We start from the raw sequence: 23,273 nt of genomic DNA, 5'->3' as shown, positions 1-23,273 counted from the left end.
GTCCACTCACTGCGCTAGTGGTGTCTGAAGGGCTGCGGGTGTGTTTGGATCGGGGGTGCTGCCTCTGCGGTACTTCGGGCTGAACTGAGTCAGATAGTACCTCAGAACACCCACCAACTGCTGAGCCTTAGGGTCCAAACTCACCCTGGGAGCACAGCACAGAGACACAGAGTGACAGTGACAAGACACAGAGAAGCAGACAGGAGAGAAAGTTAGAATCAGTCAGAGAGACGGAGGCTAAAAAAAAGACAGTGAAGCAATGATGTGATATTTTCAGATGACCTTGTGATTTCATTTTCAAACCCCTTTTTTGAGCGGTGCTAACCGCTCCAACATCTGGCTTTGTCAGTATGTGTCCGTCCCACTCTTGGCTCATTGGCCAAGCTTCATGAGACACTTAACACATACCCGGCCATTTAAAAACGGCTGCCAAAGTACCTGGCTGCCAAATTCACCCATTATAACAATAAAAAATTATAATGCACGCCCATGCACAGATTATGTTTTCTTCAATTTTAAACAAACATGGATGCCATGTTTGAAAGATGGGGTTGGTATGGGGGTCAAACATGCAATTTTGCGATCACGATCATGCCTAGTAGATAGAAGGAAGTCCAAAAAATCAAACAAAAAACATGGGCGTGGCAGCGGTGGGGTACGGGCATAACTCAGGAAACTCGGGAGGGGGCAGACAATGAGCTAATTAAATTAAATAATTAAATAATAAAAACTAAAAAAGGCACCGCTCACTTCATACACTTTATTGTTTGTTTATTTTTGTGGTCTGTATGCATGCAGGTAATTCTGTGTGAGTGAGTGTGAGGTGCAGTGTTTGTGTGCCTGCGAGTGTGTGTGTGTGTGTGTGTGTGTGTGTGTGTGTGTGTGTGTGTGTGCACGTGTGTGTGTGTGTGTGTGTGTGTGTGTGTGTGCACACGTGTGCGTGTTAAATACCTGAAGGAGATAACACTGCCAGGTGTGAGATTCTGGAAGTGTATTTCCTGGACAAATTCTGATCGGCCTTTAGAGGTAACTCCAGCCAGCTTCACTACTTTACTATCCTGCAACTAAATACATTATTATTGTTGTTATTAGTAGTGGTAGTAGTAGTAGTAGTACTACAAGTAGTAGTATTGATATTGATATTAATAATAATCATGTCCTTGACAAGGTTGTGAAACCTGAACCAACAATATTATCATTATCATCATCATAACATTTACCGGTATGTGTTCACTTATTTCCACAGTGTACTCCGGCATGCCATTGATGTAGTTGTCATCTTTCGTGTAAGTCCCGGCTTTCCTCTCCACCGTCCTCGCCTCCAACACCACTTCCTCTATCTTCCCTAGAGAGAGGGGAGAGGGGGGGCATGGGGAGAGAGAGGGAGAGAGAGAGAGAGAGAGAGAGAGAGAGAGAGAGAGAGAGAGAGAGAGAGGGGGGGGGGGGGTGACAGGGAGGGAGAGATAGAGAATGCACAACAATACAATCACTAGTTGGCAAACGTGGGATGTGGTATTTCTAGGCCTGTCCAAATTATTACATAATCGCCAAATAGCAATTATTTGAGACAATTTCAATGTTGACATTTTCAAACATGACAAAAGAAGTAGGGGAAATAGCAGATCACAAGATCACAGTATGTCACACTTGCATCACGATGTGTCGTGAGCTTGTAGATCGGCTATTTCCACTATTGTTTTGACAGTATAACATTTTTAACTAGAACTGCACTCTGTCGAGGTGCCAACTTGCTCCTTTGTGCACCATGAGGTGCACTCACCACTGGCGATGCCAGTGACATCACCATTTCATTGGCTGTTAATGATGACATTACCAGAAAAATGCTGGTCCCTGATTGGCTGCGGGCTTAAACAGACACAGCTACCTACCTACCTACCTACCCACCTACATACGCAGCTGAACGAAGTACTTGCGTGCTCTACTGGCGCAAGTAAATATGGCCTTTATGGACTTTTTTGTATATTGAAGTTACTTGTCTTATCTGCCCTGTGCAAATTGTTTACGGAGGCTAATAGCAATTACTTGTATGACACTCAATCGTCAAGCAGGATTTCACGATGGTGACAGCCCTGGGTATTTCCGGTGAAATAAAGCATGGCACAGACTAGTATCGTGTTCCTACCCGGTATGAACATGGGGGGTACACTGCTGGGGTACTGATGGTTTTTCCAGAAGGCGGTCCTACACACAGACACTACAGACTGGTGGGTACTGGGACAGTGACGGGTCACCGCCACGATGTCTGCGTCCACCTGATCAACGTACACCTAGACAGCAAGTCGCATCAAATGAGGATTAACCATACAATTAAGACCTGAGGCCGATTTAAAACAAATCTTCTAACAGTTTTCTGAAAAACGTATGTTGCTATATATCAGTGGTGCTCAAACTTTTTCATATCAAGGACCCCCAAAATGGGGATCCTTGACAAGGTGTTAAGCAGAAAACTACCTGCAGGAAGCCCTGGGCAGCCAGTTCCTGGTGCAGCCGGTTGAGAGCCAGTTTACCAGCTATGATGCCACTCTGGGCGCCGACCTCAGCATGGGAAGTGGGGAGAGCTGAGGGCTCCCATTTGGGGTAGAAACGCTCCTCCTTCACAACAGAGATCTGTGCGCGCGCGCACACACACACACACACACACACACACACACACACACACACACACACACACACACACACACACACACACACACACACACACACACACACACACACACACACACACACACACACACACACACACACACACACACACACACACACACACACACACCAGTAAATCTTATTCTATTTCGTCACTGTCGAGCAGAAATAATTTATCACCATATTTCATATATATTCTTTTTTTACCTGATGTGGCACCAGTTCATCATATCCTCTAGTGGAGCCAGTAGCACAGCATGCCATGGAGACTACAGCTGAACTGGGTAGAGAGTCTAAAGCAGAACGCAGCTGGAACACAAAAATAAACCTGATCAGAAAAGCCTTTCCATTCATTAAAGGGTCAACAGTTAATTGAACTAATCAATTTAATCAGTTATAATAATAAATACATAAACATTTCTTAAAATGGTTGTTTAATAATTAATCCTTATTTCTGGGCAAGTCGATATAGGCGAAAAGCGTAATATTTTTCAGATCTTAAGATGTATAAAAGCACCACGTATTTAGAACTTTGTTAAGCACACTATGTAAGTGGTGGTTGAACATTGTTTTGGTTAGAGTAGTTAGATAGGCAGGCTTTTGTTTTACTACTAGTTACTTGTTGGTTAGCCTGTCTTTGTTTCACCTAGCGGCTTCTTTTATTTTGGCAACACCCACGTCCCCTGGTAGTGGCTTGTGTTTTTGTTATGATCTTTTTGAAATTTGTAAATACTTTTAAATAATCTGAACTTTGAAACAGAGTAAAAAACTAATAGATACAATAATCGATAGTTGTAGCCCTATTCATTCATTTGTTTATTTTTCTGTAATAGTATTATAGTATATAATGTATGCTGTATAAAAAGTATCTACTCTACTTTTTACTTTCATATCTAATGAGTAGCCATTGTAATTCCTCCACCTGTATGGGACACTCGTTGTCATGGGTTACGTCCAGGAACATGGCGTGGGCGATGGAGGGTATCAGGGGGCGGAGACTGGGCTGAACGAAGGCTCCCACTGGCTCCCCTCCGTAGCGATACACCAATCGGCCCTCTTCATGGCTGTCACCGGCTGACATGGCCTCTGGAACATGATGAAGAAGGCAGAGGGAGACACACCGTACACAGAATGAGAGATAGACAGACACAGACATGGAGACGGACAGACAGAGAGAGAGAGAAATATTTGAAGTGCAATTGGTGTTTTTTAACCCTTCAACAAACAGGAGTGGACCAAAGAAAAACCAAACACCAGAAAATGCAGCATGTCTGTACGTGTATGATGACGCATGGAGAGCCAGGTGAGCAGTGGATGACACTGCCTCTCACTTCCTCACACCCTCTCTCTATCTGCCACTACTATTCTCCTACCAATAAAATTGCCCAATGTCAACTCTTCTTTAAACTTAAAATAGTTAAAGTTCACCTCACGCTATCCTTGTTGTATTGTGTAATTACGGACATTCAGAGAAATATGCCAATATGGAGATACTGACAACACCGGTCATGTTGCCCCACTGCGATGTATGTATGTTTTGTTTGTGTGTGTGTGTGTGTGTGTGTGTGTGTGTGTGTGTGTGTGTGTGTGTGTGTGTGTGTGTGTGTGTGTGTGTGTGTGTGTGTGTGTGTGTGTGTGTGTGTGTGTGTGTATGTGTGTGTGCGTGCGTGCGTGCGTGCGTGCGTGCGCGTGCATGCATGCATGCGACTCTACCTCGTATAAGGGATGAAATCCCTAGTTTGGTAACAAAGATGTTATCCAGCTCTTCGCTGCCGGTGAACAGTTCAGCCACCACATACAGGTTAGGACGGACGGCCCTCGCCACGTTCAGCATAGACTAACCAACCACAACAGAGCAACAACACAGCAACATGCAACACAACAACATGCCAATGTAGTTTGAAAGATGATAAGGAAAAGGAAGAATATGGGAGATGGAAGGAATGAAGGCATACAGGAAGTTGGAAAGGAGGAAAGAAGAAAAGGGTGGGAGGTAGTAGAGGAGAGAAGGGGGGGGGGGTTGATAATATTCATGCAATCATACCATCCATGGGCAGAGAAACACGGGTATTCAGATAGGAGGGACAGAGGGAAAGCAAGAAAGAAAGAAAGAACAAACAGGGGATACGATTGATGCAAAACAATGCAGTGAGAAAAGAAAGCGGTGGCAAAAAAAACAGTATTAGTTCATGCATGTCCATGCAAATAAGTGCATGTACCTCGTATAAGGCTGGTAATTCCCAGGCGGTTAACAAATACATTGTCAATGAGCTCGCTGCCTGTAAACAGCTCAGCTATCACATACAGGTTGGGCCTGACCACTCTGGCTGCGTCTAGCATGGCCTGGACAGACACACAAGACCATCACACACAGACACGGGGAGAAAATGACACTTGCATTATCGAGAGCTTGAGTCTGAACACTACTGGTTTGGTAAGCTGTTCATCTTTACAGTATACCTGCTCTACAATTTACACTTTAGCAGACACTGCTAAAGTGCAAGATCAGAGTAAATGGCACCTAGGAGCATTGACCAGGGTGTTTTAGGGGGAAAGGGACTGCAGACATCCTGTGTTACAGTAGCTAATCTACAGTAAGTGTGCAGGAAGAGGTGTAGGGGTGGATCGAACTCTAATCTGGAGTTCTTCACATATTGTTTCTGCTACTGTATTTATTTGACATCTGTACAACAAATCTCTCTACTGTAAAAAGCCATCATGACTTTAGAATACTGCTGACCAGTAGGTCAGTAAGCAGCTTTTTACCCTATTATTATTAAAATGTCCTGTTCTTCCTCAATGTTGAGGTGTGAGTCCACTGTCTCCACTGTCTAATGAGTGGTCAACTTGTCTGAACATGTTCTGCAACATCCTGTTTCACAAATATCCTGGTAGTATGTGTACATCATTTAAGTGTTTCTAGATGGGTTGTCACAGTTATGACACAATTTCCTTGTATGAAACCCGAACATATATGGTTATACCAGTAAGATGCCAAAGGGACCTCGCCCTTTATCTGGTCAAAGGGATTTGGTTCGCCTGGCATCACAGGGATCTCCATATATGGCAATAAAAGGGATTTGGTTCCCATGACATCACAGTGATTATATATTGGCATTCACAGATATGGGCTTAATACTGATGATATCAGGGATCTCCATATATGGGTATAAATGGATTTGGTTCCCCTGGCATCACAGGGATCTCCATATATGGAAATAAAAGGGATTTTGTTCCCGTGACATCACGGTGATGTCAGAGCATGAGAGTCAATCAACAAAAAAGACAAGCGTTACCCGTCCAGACAGACAGACACGGTCAAGATGTTGCGGTTCTGATAGTAAACTGTGACCTACGGTCGCAATTAACAATCAGCAAACATTCTAGTAATAGTAACAATACTTACAATTACACATTATAAGAGTCAATATTTTGAAGATAACACTCAACCACAAAGGTAGCTAAATGAAGCTAATCACAGTCTGGTACCTCAGCCACATGTAGAGGCGTGGAGTGGCAGTTATCCAGTCTGACTCCGTGGAAATATTTAGCTGTAATCTCTGTGTATTTCTGCATGTGGGCCCACAGGTAGGGGCAATCCTCAGGGCCATTTCCATAGCGCAGTTTGACACTATCCCCCCAGCAGATCAGCTCCCTGCGCAGGTAGACGTTGGACCCTGCAGGGACAGCAAGACATCAACACTGGCCTGAGCTCACATCACGTCACTGCACTGATGCAGACACTGTACTGACAGTGCTCCTAGAGCAGGGGTCTTCAATGTTTTCAGGCCAAGGACCCCTTAGCTGAGAGAGAGATGAAGCAGGGACCCCCCTCCCCCCCATTACATATTGTATAAATGCTTGATGGAGATCTACAAGCTCTCGCAGCGCGGCACTCGGTGCCGCGCTGCGAGCTTGTATATCTGCTATTTTTCACTGGTTAAAGCATTCAATAATTCTAGGCCTAAATGGGTTAACTAACGTAATCATTTGCTCTCCCCTTTGTTTACTTATTTCATTCCTTTGCTTTGTTTACCAGGCTCTGCAAAGTTGCGCAGCGGGTCATCGGACATCACCCAACCGTTGTGGGCGATGAAGTGACGTGTCATGTCTGGCTTGTCCAATAGGAGCAGCTCCTCTGCCAGAGTCATCTCCTCAAATGGGAAGGTGAAATACCTGGATTGGTGAACAGAGTAGACATAAACCCAGGTGAGGATTTCAATGAGGAATTACATCCTTTTACATGAGCTTTATCCTCTTCATCATTCCCCCATCTCCCCCATCATTTTACCCAAACCTGTTGTACAAAGGCTCCTCACCACTCTATCACTTCCACTATCCACCACGTAACACGACGTGGTGGATCTTTCCAAAAGCACCCATCCCATCTCTACCCCTTTTCCTTCCCTCTCTTCCCACGCCTAAGCTGGCTCCAATGATTATGATTGATTGAATGAATCTGAATGATTTCCTGTCTGCTAAAATGATTGAATGAATCTGAATGATATCCTGTCTGCTAAAATGGTTGCTCTTATTTTGTTAACAACTGGACTGTTATTACATAATCTGCTTAATGTAGCCGTAGCGGATACTGGTCTAACTCTCACATAAACAATGATCTATCTATCTATGTATCCATCCATCCTGGGCATGTTCAAAGGCCCAGTTTGTGTCTACATGTCCTCCTTGCCCAACCCCTCCCCCTGCTCATACAGTAGGTCCTAATTCCGTCCTTAGTTCCATGTAGCCATCTATCCATCTGGTTCTACATTCTACATTCTACCAGTAATTTACCTGGTAACCAAAGGATTTTTCCTGGTAACAGGCCCCAATTTTGGACCATGGCCAGCCAGACGTTCATACGCTATAGTTCCCCAAATGCAGCTGATGGCCTAGGGAGACAGGGGTGAGAGGACGTTGACTGGTGAATATTTAGCAAGACAAGGCAATTCATTGATGAAGGCACAAGGTATAAAGTGTATGATAGTTTCTGAAACAAATAGATGCACATTGCATAGATAGAGTAACAACATGTTTTATGCCATAGAGCTACATTCCGTATAGACCACATCATTCAATACATCAGGCAGCAGTACAAAATGTTAAACTTAACTTAAAGGAGCTATAGTCAACTTTTTCTTGAAAAACGGATGCTAAAATAAAAATAATGTTTCGAAAATATTTTATAAAAAAATAAGCTTCATATATGTGTTTCCATTCAAAAATGACCACTAAAATCGTAAAATAATGATAAAATAATAATTTTGGCCATTGTCAGACCGACACTTTGTTTACATTCTTGTCTATAGACTAGGATGTAAACAAAGTGTCGGCCCTACAATGAAAAAGTTGACTATAGCTCCATTAAGTAAAAAATAAATAAAGACATTCACTAATGAATGGCTAGTTAAAGACAGTTAAAAACAATCAACCCAAACATTACACATTAACTACAATATTACCTGTTCCTGGTGCAGGTGCACATTGTGGTATTGTTCTCCATTCATTTCATTCAGTCTCCCTCTCAGCCAACCACAGACCTCCTCTATATGTTCGGGGGAGGAGCTATAGACAAAGGTAAAACAATCTAGTTACAACATATAGGTACTCTGTTATTGACACACGTTGAGACGCTCATGAATGCAATAGTACTGCTGAATGATCACTGAAATCCATTGCTGCCGAGTCTGAGAAATAACTTTACAGTGGGCCTGTCTGACCATCGGGATTCAGTATGTATTTAAGAATTATTTTGTTGAGGTTTTGCATCTTCATCGTCCTGTGTATGTTATAAAGTGCAACTGCCTGCAGACATCAGTGCCTGCACAGTGTTCTACAAATTTGCGGTCTTGAATTAACACGCATTCAGCATTCCTAAATGTTTTTTTGAGGACAGTATCATTTTTACAGAAGAATTTAAATGTATGGAAGTATGTAATATTTTTGGGGCATTTTGTTATTTAGCCTAGTGTTCCTTGTATTCGCCTGAAATGATCAAATAAATACCCATCTGGTGAATGTAAAAACTGGTGACGTGACTTTGAACCTGACCTCTGAGGTTTGAAGGTCTCCAGAGCAGAGTCCATGTCCACGGTGTTACCAAGACGATGGTAACCAGGGTCATGAATGATCTTTACGCCATACTTCCCTTGTGTCTTATTGTAGTCTGCCTTGGTGCCTTATAACAAAAAGACACACATACACACGCACACAGTCACTGAGCGCAACAAAGTATAACTCAAGCTTTGGGATTAAATGGGATCACTTCAATATAAGGAAAGTTCAGCAATGTTTGAGCAGGAGTTCCAAAACCCTCCCAGACTTTCTATTTCCTTTTTTTTTTTTTTTTTTTTTACTATTTTGTACGGTAATACTGTTTCGGTATACTGATCCACAACTGAAATGCAGGAGCTTCTGAAAAGTACAAACCATTGGAGACCAGGTTTCTAAACTGGTTCACAGCTTTCTCCACATTGACCTGGAAGAACTCCCACAGTTTGATCTGAGGGAATATGTCCTGCCACATCACATTGCGGAGAGCCTGATAGAAACACAGACAGAAAACAAGTTGCAAAGTGGTTTACAATAACAACAGTAAATAAATATACAAAGATATATCTATGTAACTGAATGACATTCAAAGCACAGTAAAAGCGGGACTCTTCATGACTGATAACATTGTTTTTAATGAATGATTTCCTGCCCGCTAAAATGGTTGCTCTTATTTTGTTAACAAGCTGCACTAGACTGTTACTACATAATCTGCTTAATGTAGCCATAGCGGATACTGGTCATCTATTATGTGTCATTTGGTATCTATATACACTATACTTTAATGCATTTCAGAAACCAACTAATCTAAATTGAGAGATGTGTTTGTACATAGTAAGTATTTGTATGACTACTTCACACATGTCCACAGTAATATAATCAAGAAAAAAGATTTGTTATGAGCAGCCAGTTGCATGCATGTAATTCACTGAAGTAGATAATCAAATTATTCGTGAGTGGTCTCACATTCAGATGACTCTCATTGGTGATGTTAGCAGGCAGATCTTTGTCAGCGTAGCGTCCATCTGCGACTCTTGTGGTCAGATGCCATATAGCTCTGTCTAGGACCCAGGCTGGACGCAGGTGAGGAGAGTTCACCAGGTTGTAGCCGCACTCTGGATGTTCTTTAATCCACGGACTGTTAGCAGCTGCAGACAGAGAGATGGAAAGAGGGGTACGCTGAAAATCCTAGGTGTTTATTTAACTCTGGAGTGTGTTCAAATAGAAGCAAATGGACTGATGTCTCTCGTGCTTTTGAATATCTTGGTTTCTTGACTATTCTTTCCTCTGGTGTAGAATAGATTACAGTTACACAGTTAACTAACAGAATGTCAAGCCATCATATTCCCATGTGATGTGGTGTTGAATTCATTGGTTGAGTCTAACATACTCTTTGCAAGTCTCAGTGTCTTGACAGTTCATAAGTTAGCTGTGTTCTCACCAATGCCAAATTGTGAATAGTAAAACAATAGCTAAACATCATGATGCCACACAAAGAAGAAACACCTAATTCCATTCAAGATTTTGTTGTTGAGGATTTGTTGATTTATAAAGCATTCCAAACAAATGCATTGCAATTCAGGTGATGTAAAAACGGTACTTTACATTACGGCAATGCAATGTCTGTACAAAATATGGAGGGATTTAATTACCTTTTCAACAAAATGTGTCATGTAAAATGCCACTCAATATTTAGAATTAAGATTGTCATACAAAGAAACAAATCATGTTTTCAATCATAGCTAAACAAAAGACAATTATTTCTACAGTACAACATATCAGCCTTGTCCGGTTTTAGATTAAATGTTGTGGGCACTGAAGATGTGCCTACAGGCTGACAGTGCTACAGTACAGTCTCCTGGCTCATTGCTCCATCCTACTGTTTAGTTTGCGTAAGACCAACTACTAAACACACATTTAAGTTCAGCTGGTCACTTAATACTCCACTGTTTTTCAACCTGATCTTCGTGGTTTTATTAGTAGAAGTACTGATCAATACACAGTAATTAGTCTGCAGAGAAATTGCATTTTCTTCTCACCCGGTATTTCATGTGATCAAATGTTTCTTTAATCAACAAACACGGTTAATGTCTGAAACAATGTCTGAGACAAAAACATTCACACATTCAACAGTAAAGCACTCCTTAATTGTCCAAGTTATTAATCTGTCAACTTTTTAACTTTTTCAGAGACGCACAGAAATCCTGTGTCAGCAAATCAAAAATGTATCTTATCTGTCCTCTGTTTGGTAAACCGGGCAGTAGTCACCCAGTCATTGAAGTGACCTTTGGATCAGGTACATGTGACCATTTGACCTTCTCTGGGAGCTGGAGGGAGGTGGGGGAGGGCAGAGGGATCGAGGGCAACACAGAGCCTAATAGAGAGGGTGTATTGTAATTGCCCCAGTCTGTTTGCTTTTTTGGTATTTTACTCCGATTTGGATCACTCTTTATCATAAGAGTTTGGGGTCAATTCAGGAACTAGCTGTTCTTGTAATAATTTCTTTTTTTTTAGATTCGTTTTTGGGGCTTTTATGCCTTTATTTGATAGGACAGTAGACTGACAGGAAATGGGGAGAGAGACAGGGAAAGACATGCGGCAAAGGCAGTCCAGATCGGGAATCAAACCGGCGACGCCAGCAGGCATCATAGCCTAATATGTGGTATGTGCCTGGACCACTAGGCCAGCGGGCACCCCCTTGTAATAGTTTCTAGTATATTATCCTGGGAGGTAGGGCTGTGTAGGACACAATGCCTGTGATGCAAAATGTGTTGAAAAGTTACCTTGAACATAACGGTATGCTGCTCTCCATGTGAATTAACTGTCCTCTTCCGTTTCTCCTTTTTCAGCAGAGCAGTGGCACTACACTGACCTCTGGAATTCAGTCAGCCCACCACTGAATACATGGATGGTGTGAGTCTCTCCCTGCTTTGAATGCAGAATGTGTGCGCACGCCTGTGCGCCGTGTGCATGTGTGGCTGTGTGCATGTGTGCGAGAAGCTTTCTCATTCAAAGTGACGGATTACATATTCCAAACAGTGGGTCGCCGTGTGTGTGTGTGTCTGTGTGTGTGTGTGCTTGAGAGCCTTACACTGCTTCAGACAACTAATTGAACACTTGGCAGTTGGAGGATAGCAGTCGCTATGATGTCTAGGACAGTAGCCAGAAACACGCCAAATATGGCCTGTTGTTGCTTCTGTATCAAGCACTAGTCAAAAGGAACTTCAGTATCAAAATTCTTCCAAGTACCTCAAATCCATGGCTAAATTGACATACTGTAGTTCCTTTATTTCTCTGTGGTTTAACCATTTAGAAGGGATCCCCTTTACGTAACTATACCTTTCAATCCCGGAACCCCTTTTGGGGTAGTTGTTGCTATGTTAGGTCAGGATTTAGAAGGTGTTTTCGAATCGGCCTCAGGTGTAATGGGTTAAATGTGGGTTTATGTGGATTCATGTTTAGAATATCCACCATGCCGGTCAGTTACGGACCGGTAAATAGCTAATGTTGCATTCGACTGGATTAAATGGATTAGAACTAATACATGCATAAAAGGTACTTACCAGTGTGATTGTACACCACATCAGTGATAGACAATACGTTCCATTCTTTCTTCATCATTTCCACCAGTGCCCCAACATCCGCCCAATTGTAGCTCTTCCCCTCTGGGCTGAACTCTGGGTTAAATGTCAGCTGGTCAGCCAATGAGTAGCAAGATCTGGACTCTCCCAGGGTCTGCAGGGGGGTGAAATGAATCATGTTGTAACCTGGAAAGTAGATGGAGAAAGAGAGACATCAACCGGATGGACACACCTTGCTTGTCATTTAGACAACAGTTTTCAAAGTGGGGGCTTGTGTACAAGTTCACAACATGTTGCGATATGACACATTGTTTGCTTGCTTTTGTTTCTTTGTTTTTACACTATTTCATAATAGGGGCCGCTAGGGTTATTTGCGGGTCCTTGGCATGGAAAAGATAGAAAATGCCTGATTTAAAAGGGACAGTCCCCCCCCCCCCCCCGGACCATGGCCAGGATGAGCATTTGCCCCAAATGTCACTCATAGTGCCTCAAAGTGACTATTGGCCAATCACAGCGTGTCTTTTCCGGGACTTTGTGCTGTTGTTTTTTTATATATGATTTGGGGAATCGCTGCAGTTCTTTACAACTGTCTTTTGCATTGGACCCTCTAGTACGTGGCTTTGGATACGCTCGGATAACCATGGAAGAATTTGAGCTGCACAGTATGTGTGTTGAATGAAATGCTTACCGCATGTAAGCTCCTTGAAAAGAAATCCAAACCCCAAATATATTAATTTCTGGAAACTGCCTAATTTTAAACTCCATAAGCGGTATTAACATGAACTCAACTCAGATTAGCTCTAGCTTCGTAAACCAGCCTCCTCCAAATTAAAAGTAGATTTCCGGAGGACACTGGTTTACGAGGCTAGATCAGCTCTGCCTTATTACAATGGTTGCATTATCAATAGAAATGTTGTATTTATTTGTTGTATTAAATTATGTTATCAAAAGCCTTGCAGCAGTCGTGCCTTGGGAATGTGCATCGTAAAGTAGCAACCAACCAAGTCAACCAGGCAGAGTTCACTTATCTCCTCTCCTTTTAGAGGCCCCCCTCTCCTTTATTTGAATAGTATTGGTGGACCAATGAAAACACTCACTGAATCAATATTTAAAGCTGGTTTATTGGATAAAAACATACACACACCCAAGTAATGAGTAATCAGATGATTGCCACTCGAGGGCAAAGTGAGTGCTAACATTTAATGTAAGCATCGGCTGGCTGCCATGTTGATCCACTAAACTCAGATTGATTTTGGCTCATCTCGTCTCTCTCTCTCTCCTGCTCACACAGGCTGTTGAGAAAGTTGGCCAGCTGATCCGCTCACTAACAAGCATAGAAATTATAGTTCAGTCAGTGACTGTTTGAAAAGCAGCACATTTCTGTGAGTTTTACACATTTGAGATGTTCGCTCAAGCGCTTATAAGTCATGATTAATGGAACATTGTCTACACTTTCTAAGTCACTGTGCTTAGCTATTTAGCCTTACCCATAATGTGGTATGGAATGGTATAAAAGTGCTGCCTGTGAACTATCTCTTTTTTTCTTTACATGGAAAGTGCTTGTTTTGTGCACATCATTTAACTAAACAGGACAAGCCTTTATAAGTTACATTTATCAGTAACGATAATGGATATTTTTTAGTCAAAAATATAAAACCGTTTCTACAGATCATGGATAATTTTCTTGTGCACAAAAATAATCATGTCCCACTTGGCGCCCCATACAAAGTCATATTTTCCCAGATGTTAACAAAACCGTTTCACATTGAACATGAAGCAAAGAAAATAATAGCCTTGTAAATCAGCCTCCTCCGGAAATCTGCATTTGATTTGCTTTCTAGGAGGAAGCAAATCAAATGTAGATTTCCGAAGGAGGCTGGTTTACGAGTCTAAGAAAATAAGGCCACATGCATTACTGTAGAAAAGGCATGTGCCTCCCTCTGTCTGTCTGTCTGTCTGTCTGTCTGTCTGTCTGTCTGTCTGTCTGTCTGTCTGTCTGTCTGTCTTTCTTTCTCAACCTTACCTGACTCCTTGGTAACTCTCAGTCTGCCGGGCCAATCGTCCAGTTGTCCTAGACATTTGGACAGGTACGTCTGGATGCTGATACAGTCTAGGGGGAGGACATGGTCTTCTGCTCCAACACGCAGCACAGGGTCAACTACAATGTAGCCACCTCCTGAACGCTTTGTGTCTCTGTGGAGGAAAGATGCCATCATTCATATGCATTACCTTTATTGTGTTTAACTGTATCCCCCTTCCTTGTTTAGGGCTAAGCTTCATTTCTAACACCAAAACCAAAACACATGAAAGAGCAATGCAAAAAGCATAACATTTCTCTTATAGCCCTTTTTCAAGGCAGCCATATACAGACAAATAGTGTTAGAACATAGCAGCCATATACAGACAAATAGTGTTATGAACATAGCATCCCTATTCTGGGGGCAAACATTGGCAAATATAGCTGATCTACAAGCTCACAATGTGATGTGTTGTTTGAGTGAAAATACTAGCCTTTCTAGGAAGTTAGTGTTGGCTACAAGTATGTACCGGTAGTTCTGTTTGTTAATAGTAGTCAGGTGTTTTATTTTCTACTGTCCAAACCATCATTAGTAGGAGCTGTATGTCATCTAATTTGTGCTTCATAATCAGGTTAGTAACAGTAATCTGTTATTAATCAATTTGATCTCAATTGCATGCAAACGTCCAGTAACTCTGCAAAGGGATCCGGCTGAGATTCTTAGAATGGTGGGGCAATATGCCTTAGTGATTAAAGATGAGAGTTACAAGTATTATGACCACAGTGGTCAAGTGTCCTGTCCAATTATGAAAAAAGTCACTTGTATTCACTTGTTTTAAGTTCATCATTAGTTAAATGCCTGAAATGGGTAATTTAGAAACTTGTACGTTATCATGTATCATGTATATTACACGATCATAATAGTCTTACCCATATCCAAAGTAGTACTGGTAGGACCCAGCTATCTTGAGGTCCAGAAAGCAGAACTTATCAGAATCATCCTCTCGTCCTGTGGGGTTATTCCATTCCAGAACGCGGAAGGTGTTACGCTCAAACTGCTCCCCATCGGCTGGATAGTTGGTGTGCACCAAAACCTTCTTCCCTTGGAGACTGGGACCCAAGCGGAACTGAAGCTCAAAAGCTGTGGATTAATAGACACATTTTTAAATGCAAGCATATTACTAGGTGCGTAGGAATAGCGAGGAGGGTCGGTCTCTGAACGACCACCAGAGACCTACACTGCTCACTACTCCTACCTGCCTATGAGCACTTATCCTAAGCAGTGAGCACTGAAGTGGAACTGTGGAATTACGCCCTTAACTAATAATATATTAGACATGGTTAAGTCCTAAGTCATAATAGTGAGGACCAGGCAGTACATTAACAATGAGTTAGTGAATTAATGATGAATTAATTTCTGAGTTGAATCTTTAATTAAGGGTTTATTATGTGTATGAATTTGCAAGTCCGTCCGTACCACCCACCCACCCACCCACACACACCCACACCCACACCCACACACACACACACACACACACACACACACACACACACAAAGATACATGTACAAAGACAAAGACAGAGAGACATTTACATTCATACTGGTGCACACATCCTGACAAACCCATCAAACTAAGTAAACATAAAGAGATTCAAAATTCAATTGAAATAGCTTGCCAATCAACCAGAAGAATACTGCACTTGATCCTGAATCTGGCCCCTAACTCTTCGGTCTATATATAGGACAGTTAAAGAGCCCTGCTGTAACATCCCTATCAGGTTCAGAGAGGAAATGTCAAATGTTACTTATTTTTCTCCTCTCCTAGACACCTTCCTTGCTCCTTAAACATGCTGCTACTTCCTATCCACAGAAAAAGTAAAACCAACAGACATTGGTCATACATATGATGCATCTTTTAAGTTGTTTCAAAGTGTTTTTTCTTTTCTTTTTTTGCAGAACTTTTATAAAGACTGTCCCGGCATTTTGAGCAAAGTGCAAGGGTAGTCTAATGCACAAGACTGTACATCTAAGTATGGAATTGTCTGCTTGTGTTGTATGTATGTACTAGATATTACTTACTGATGTTTAATCATGTCAAGTGCTGAGCAAACCATCCCACTTAGTATGCTCATGATAGTTCCCTTTTCGTGACTACTTCTGTTACCTTGAACCCACTATTCACCTACATTGCCTTCAACATACTGGTAATACAATACTTCCTCAGCATTAAACAGACTAGCCCTTACCCGTTCAAAGATATGAGCTCCGAAATGATGTGCAGTGTGTGGGTTATGGGATGTGCACTGTGCACACAGTATATGAGGGATGGAAAGTAACTTTAACTGTTGCTTGCATGATAATATGTAGGAGCATCAATGTAAGAAATACCTGTTTCGTTTAATGGCTACAGAGATACTGTGCCCCCCCCCCCCGCCCGCCCGCCCGCCCGCCCGCCCGCCCACACACACACACACACACACACACACACACACACACACACACACACACACACACACACACACACACACACACACACACACACACACACACAGAGCTGGTTAAACATGTTGCCTCATGCTAGATGCAGAATAGATATGCCTCATGCTAGATGCAGAATAGATACTAGATACACCATAAAAATGCTAATATACAGCATATGATTTGTGAAAGTGACAAACGGGCTTCACAGTTATGTCAGGTGTGTTCATATGCTAATGGTGATGCGATTTCAGATCAATTGCTCCAGCCACTGATGAGAAACGCTGTTTCAGACAGACAGACAGACAGACAGACAGACAGACAGACACTCACTCAGACATTCGGAAAATTATATGTTTGATGGCGTTGTCTGTTGCCTATGTACAAACTGTGAGGTTGCACTAATGTTATTCCAGTGTATCTATGACCTAGTCTAGCATTCATTAATTGTTTTTCACTGTTCACAACAGAACTTTTTTTTCTTTTCATACTTCCCTGTAACTTGTATTCTTAACTGCTGTGCCAACTCTAGACAACTGAATTTCCCCCTTGGGATAATAAAGGTATCTATCTATCTATCTATCTATCTATCTATCTATCTATCTATCTATTGTTGTGTTATGTACATTCATTATAAGCTAATATTATCGGTTGTTTCACTGTTTACAACAGTACCTTTTTCTTTTCATGCTTCCCTGTAACTTGTATTCTTAACTGCTGTGCCGCCTCTGGGCAACTGAATTCCCCCCTTGGGATAATAAAGGTATCTATCTATCTATTGTTGTGTTATCTACATTCATTAAAGGCTAATATTATCTTGTGAGTTTTGCTACAGTAGAAGATACCAGAGTAAATGACTTGCATGGACCTCATACTCTATTATTATACAATGATCAAATAAGATGAATAAATATTTCTGAATCTAATGATGCGTGGAGATTACAACAAAATCCTTCAGAGCTGACACGTGGATATTGAAAAGTAATTACTTTGGTCTCTAGAGTGAGCAGAGTCTGAAGAAGGATTGATTTTAGATGTCCTTTATCAAAATGTATATTTTAATAGACAGTAATATAACATATACAGTTACCTTGCTCTAGTCTGAATAGAGTTCTATCCAGGTTCTCCTTGTCCTTTAGTAGAAGGACTCTGATCTGCTTCATGTGTTGGGGCAACATCTTCACTGGTCACTTCAATACTCACACCCACACTCTCTCGCCGTCCCTCCTGCAGAGTGAGCGGGAGAGATATTAGCAGAAGTGAGGTTACTCCACATAATTCTTTTGCAAGACTTTGCAGAAGATGTGTTGACCCGTTGGGTAAGCTGAACACACAAAAATACATCCTGTTTTTGGACCATTGAGGTACTTTTCAAACATGGTCATTGTAGCAAAAATACAATAAAAACATGTTAAAAGCTTAAATTGCACAGTCTTCAATTTAAAGTTTTAAAACTACAAAGAAAACGTATAATGTAATCCCATTTTTGAGCCATCCACTGCCAGCTGTAATATACAAATCATGTACACATTGTGTAAATGTGTGCAATGTAAAAGTATTTCCTGCAATATCTGTTCCGAATGGACCGCTGTGTGACCTACTGAACACATAAAAAGAGCTGCTACCTTTAAACACAGTTTAAATCTTTTTTGTATACTATTGGAATAGTTTGGGGGATTTCCCCCAAAGTGACTGTAACAGATTTCTGCAATTTGTCTTTAAAAATAGAAACTTTATAGCCTGTATATAACATGTATATAACGTTGCAATGTGACATCATGACATATCTCTGTTTAACACAATACTGTACGTTTTTATTATGTTTTGACACTTGCTTTCCTTTGGCAATGTAAATGTATGTTTTCTAATGCCAATAAAGCTAAAAGTAATCTAAAACTGTGCATTTCTGGTTATTTTGCTAACCAGACCACGTTATTAATTTATCTGAGTCAGCAACAGTACAGTACAGCAGTCATGACTTGCCAGCCAGCAGAGAGCAGACAAGACATTCTGTTCAGGTTCGGCAGATCTCTGCATCCATCCACCTAACTAGAAAGCTGTTACATCATAACTGGTGACCCATCGAATACCGACCGTCATTCGAGAGATCACTGTTAAATATTTTAGTCAAGCATATGTGACTGCTCATTACATCAGTGACATGGCACGCACACATTTGTGGCAATCTCTCAAAACAAATTGTAATCAACAGCTTTATAAATACATTGAAAAAGAAAATAGGAAAAAAAAACATTTGTAAAAAGGTCCTGGGCCTGGCAGATCACGAAAGGCTTTTTAGTTAACTTTTTTTTAACATTGAGACTTAATGGACATTGAGTTTTATGGATTACTTCAGTGGGATGCATTTAAGCTATGTTAATAGAATGCCATGCTAATTGATGGCGGCTCACGGAATTCAATAGGTCGCCAATTTCAGTGCAACACCCGACCCTCCCATCGAGTTTGCGCAGTGCGAATAAAGTCTGATGATAACTCATGAGACAAGGTCAGGAATCCAGTGTGTTAATGTCAAACAATCTATTTATATTACTAACTCACAGACAGCAGCATGCAAGTAACTGGTCTGTCGTTAGGTACACACAACAGTCACTGTACTGGAGTCACAGACACAGAGTGACTGACAGACAGACAGAACGATGACAGAGACAGCTGATCATCATAATTCATATTCCCCACAGTGATGCACTGAATAACAGCAGCCAGGTTTGGAAATGTGATGTTGGCAGGCACGTAACTTCACATTTTACTTACTGTACTACAACAACGAATATCTATTTAATGTCACGCACGCACACACACCCGATACTTCCGTTAACTATACGAATGTGTAGAAGCTTAATAGCGCCAATGATAATGTAAAGGTAGTCACCTGTTATTAAAGAGGTGTCTGTCTGCAACCGACCAAAACACACAGCCCGACAGGAGCAGAGTTCTGCTGCTGAAGTCTGTTTTATTTTTCCTGGATGGAGGGATGGCTAGATGCGACTGAGTGGGCGGGGCTCACCTCCCAACCTTTGTATAGGGTACTTTTTGCCCTTTTTGGATTATGTAATAATTGTTACGCGATTTATCATTATTTATTGATGCTGATGTACTTTAACGTCAGATCTACGACGTACTTATTTTAAGCATCTATGAGCGTACACTTAAAATCATGTTAAAATGTGTGATACAATTATTTATGGACGTTATTTATGCCTTAAAGGGAGTTTAAAGGCACAAATACCATATGTCATCGCGACTACCGTAATTACCAAAACAGCAGGGAAACACATAGTCTTGTAACATTCAGTGTGCTATACATTGATTATATTTCTTATTTTAACAAATATTTTTTTCATCATCATCATCAACAAACATCAACATCATATCCAGGTTAAAATATATGTCCCAAGAGTAACCTATCGAGTGGCAGTATTATTAAACAATAGTGTGTGTGTGTGTGTGTGTGAGAGAGAGAGAGAGAGAGAGAGAGAGAGAGAGAGAGAGAGAGAGAGAGAGACACGCACGCACGCACGCGCGCGCGCACACACTCACTCACACACACACACACACACACACACACACACACAGTTACATAACCTTGGACTGCAGTGCAGTTGGCAGACAGACAGCTGATGGAAAGCCAAAATGACCAGCCTTTGTAAAAAATTGGCAAGATAAGCTGTAGAACTGTAGCTATTATAGTATTGCTGTAAAGCAGAGACATTTTAAAATGTGAACCAAAGCACAAGTGAACGTAATTGTCTACATCCAAATCTGCAAAATGTAACCAGTTACTTTGTTGAGATCCCCCCAAGGGTCACCAAATATCTTCACCGAAAACAGCCAATGAATCTACATGCTCTCAATGCGTTGTGTAGATTTTCACAATGTTTGCTATTTTCTACAAATGTTAACCTATTACGATGCTGGGTTTCAGTGATTAATATCGAGTAGTTATCTGCTGATACAGAGTATTTTGTATTCAATTTTGATGTATTATTATGTTAATTTGTGAAATTAATACTATCATTCAGATCATAATATGAATCAATACAAACAAATCAAATTTCAACCAGAATGGTCTACAGCAAAATTCAGTATGCGTTCAAGCTGAGCTTTGAAATTGGATGAACACCTGAAACTCCAAATAATGTTAGTTGTGAAACCATCTGAACCTTCTGTTCATTCCTCTCTATCAGGATGAGGAGAGATAGAAGACTGTCCTCCTCTCCAAGACCAGATACTTCAATTTCTGCTGCCTCACCTTTTATTTGTGCTGGGCAGAAAGAAGGATCAAGTAGCAGCTAAGTAATGCACTGTCTACCTAACATACCCCATACAGAATGACTGAATGGACACAGCCAGAGATCACACAATCCTTCCGAGAAGAAATGTCGCACCACACATACAGAGAGTTATGGCAGGACAGAATGTCAGCTGCCTTCCAAGAACAGGGCCAAGCACTGAACTTTATGCACTAGATTCAAGTATGGAGATCAATATGAAATTGATATGTGAAACACATTGTTTGAAGAATAAACTTCTGGTTTGTTGTTTTTGGATTGTTTGCTTACTTGCTTAGATTAAGAAGATACATTTTAAATACGTATGCGCCTCAAGACCACTAAAATCATCATCATCATCATCATCATCATCATCATCATCAATAGTGGCCATACATGCATGATGTCAAAACAACACTGTGTTAACAAGAGTACAATCAGGAAATGCCAAAGAGGAACTTCTGAACTATTTCCTTTTTATTACTGCTCCTCCCTTGGTTGAGCCAAGACACCTGACACCTGCTACTGCTACATAGACTGCAAGTGAGGAACTATGATTATGAAAGCAGATAGACTTTTGGATCAGAGTGGTGTTAGTGGCCCTTGGGTATTGTGATTTTGGTTGACCAACCATGTGGTCCCCCAAAGAGTCTCCCTCTAACTGTGAGTATCGTTTCAATTCAGTTGCGTGCACGCTGAACAAGATGACACCAGACAGTATCACACAGCAAGTTCTGAAGTTTATTACACACATAGAGAATATATAGTAAGAGAAAAAAGAATCAGTTGGCTCTAAGAGACAGGTGCTCTTTGGTTATACAAGTAGGGATATGAACAAAAGATATTTCAAAGAAGTACTGCTAAACTCCAAAGGTGTAGACGGCAGACTTACAGAGAAAGGAATTCCAAGGCACTCCATCTTTAGTGAAGAAAAAAAAAGATAAAAAACAAAAGATATACAAATTCTGAGCAAGGCAACAAGTTGACCAACGCATTTCGACCTTCTAGGTCTTTGTTAGGGTCTCAAGTGCCTTGGAATTCCTTTCTCTGTAAGTCTGCTGTCTACACCTTAGGAGTTTAGCAGTACCAAGGCACTTGAGACCCAAACAAAGACCTAGAAGGGGATCGCTTCGCTGTTACATGTCATCTGTTCGACACCCAACTCTAACCCTTACCCTAAACCTAACCTCCGTGGGTGAGTCGCTAACCCTCCAGACGCTCCTTTGTCGAACTGGCGGTCATTCGAAAGAGCGAGATTTCCCCCCTAGGTCAAAATGCGTTGGTCAACTTGTTGCCAGAATTAGTATATCTTTTGTTTTTTATATATTTCTTCCACAAAGATGGAGTGCCTTGGAATTCCTTTCTCTGTAAGTCTGCTGTCTACACCTTTGGAGTGTTGGACACATGACGTGACCAGAAGATGAGACAAGGTCAAGAACAGAATGAATAGGAATAGAACATGCATCTTGTGTCATTGACCACAGTTGTGATAATGTAGTTAATGGTCATGATATCAAGAGTATCAGTTATGCTTACGCAGATGAGGTATGTACTGGGCCAAGCAGATATACAGTCATAATTCATAACACTGGGTATACAATTATGACAAATTATAAAGATATATAGGCCTATTTGTATGCAAATTATTTTCATTATTTTGTTCTGACAGTAGCCAATTCATAGACAATATAATTTGTGATTTTGTCTGCCCTACTGACCTCATGTATGAAACTAGTTCAGTTGTCTTGGTCACCATCTTAATGCAGAATATTAAGGTAAAGGAAAGCATATCCACTTACTACTGTAAACCCTATATATATAGAACATAGAGAGGGGAACATAGAACCACACACACAGTTATATAATATTTTGGGAAGGGAAAACACTTGACACTAAACATTACACCGATTTTGGCCTTATTTTCCTCAGATTAATTTCTTACCAGAGTAGATAGATTCTGTTTGTTATAATTATAACACGTAACTTATTGGTTTTGGTTGTCAATTCGCGAGTTCTACCACATAATTTACAATGTGGCCTACATTTTATGTTTAATTCGAGTAATAAACCTTTATTTTGTTGTGTTTGCTTTGCTTATGTAAATGCTTTTATTCTGAAAGGTATTTTTGGTTCTAGATTTGTGATTGGCGATTGATTGCACCTGGAACAGAATAGTTTTCATCAGCTGCAAG

At 41.1% G+C, this 23,273-nt stretch overlaps 1 protein-coding gene across 3 annotated transcripts in view; it reads right to left on the bottom strand.

The window, feature by feature from the left end:
• LOC308285621 (glycogen debranching enzyme-like) overlaps window positions 1-19,762 on the bottom strand; it is a 33,596-nt gene extending 13,834 nt beyond the window's left edge. The window contains exons 1-20 of one of the 3 annotated variants that reach the window (XM_080726434.1): window positions 19,683-19,762; window positions 17,883-18,019; window positions 15,244-15,454; window positions 14,320-14,489; window positions 12,279-12,482; window positions 9,682-9,863; window positions 9,094-9,205; window positions 8,716-8,842; window positions 8,127-8,229; window positions 7,459-7,556; window positions 6,701-6,840; window positions 6,154-6,341; window positions 4,884-5,007; window positions 3,587-3,750; window positions 2,872-2,973; window positions 2,473-2,628; window positions 2,144-2,288; window positions 1,221-1,345; window positions 952-1,064; window positions 11-145 (exon numbers count right to left, since the gene is read on the bottom strand). In XM_080726434.1, the coding sequence (XP_080582560.1) occupies window positions 11-145; window positions 952-1,064; window positions 1,221-1,345; window positions 2,144-2,288; window positions 2,473-2,628; window positions 2,872-2,973; window positions 3,587-3,750; window positions 4,884-5,007; window positions 6,154-6,341; window positions 6,701-6,840; window positions 7,459-7,556; window positions 8,127-8,229; window positions 8,716-8,842; window positions 9,094-9,205; window positions 9,682-9,863; window positions 12,279-12,482; window positions 14,320-14,489; window positions 15,244-15,454; window positions 17,883-17,970 (2,687 nt within the window). In that variant the 5' untranslated portion in view covers window positions 17,971-18,019; window positions 19,683-19,762. Of the gene's footprint in view, window positions 1-10; window positions 146-951; window positions 1,065-1,220; window positions 1,346-2,143; window positions 2,289-2,472; window positions 2,629-2,871; window positions 2,974-3,586; window positions 3,751-4,377; window positions 4,502-4,883; window positions 5,008-6,153; window positions 6,342-6,700; window positions 6,841-7,458; window positions 7,557-8,126; window positions 8,230-8,715; window positions 8,843-9,093; window positions 9,206-9,681; window positions 9,864-12,278; window positions 12,483-14,319; window positions 14,490-15,243; window positions 15,455-17,882; window positions 18,117-19,682 lie in introns of all 3 variants that reach the window. The other 2 variants (XM_080726435.1, XM_080726436.1) reach the window with 2 other exon arrangements.
• Between the last annotated feature and the right edge of the window lie 3,511 nt (window positions 19,763-23,273).

The sequence above is a fragment of the Nannobrachium achirus genome (assembly GCF_963921795.1).
Source record: "Nannobrachium achirus genome assembly, chromosome: 5".
NCBI classification, from domain to species: Eukaryota; Metazoa; Chordata; class Actinopteri; order Myctophiformes; family Myctophidae; genus Nannobrachium; species Nannobrachium achirus.
Note: the sequence above shows the minus strand (reverse complement) of the source record. Positions and strands in the feature narration are given on the sequence as shown.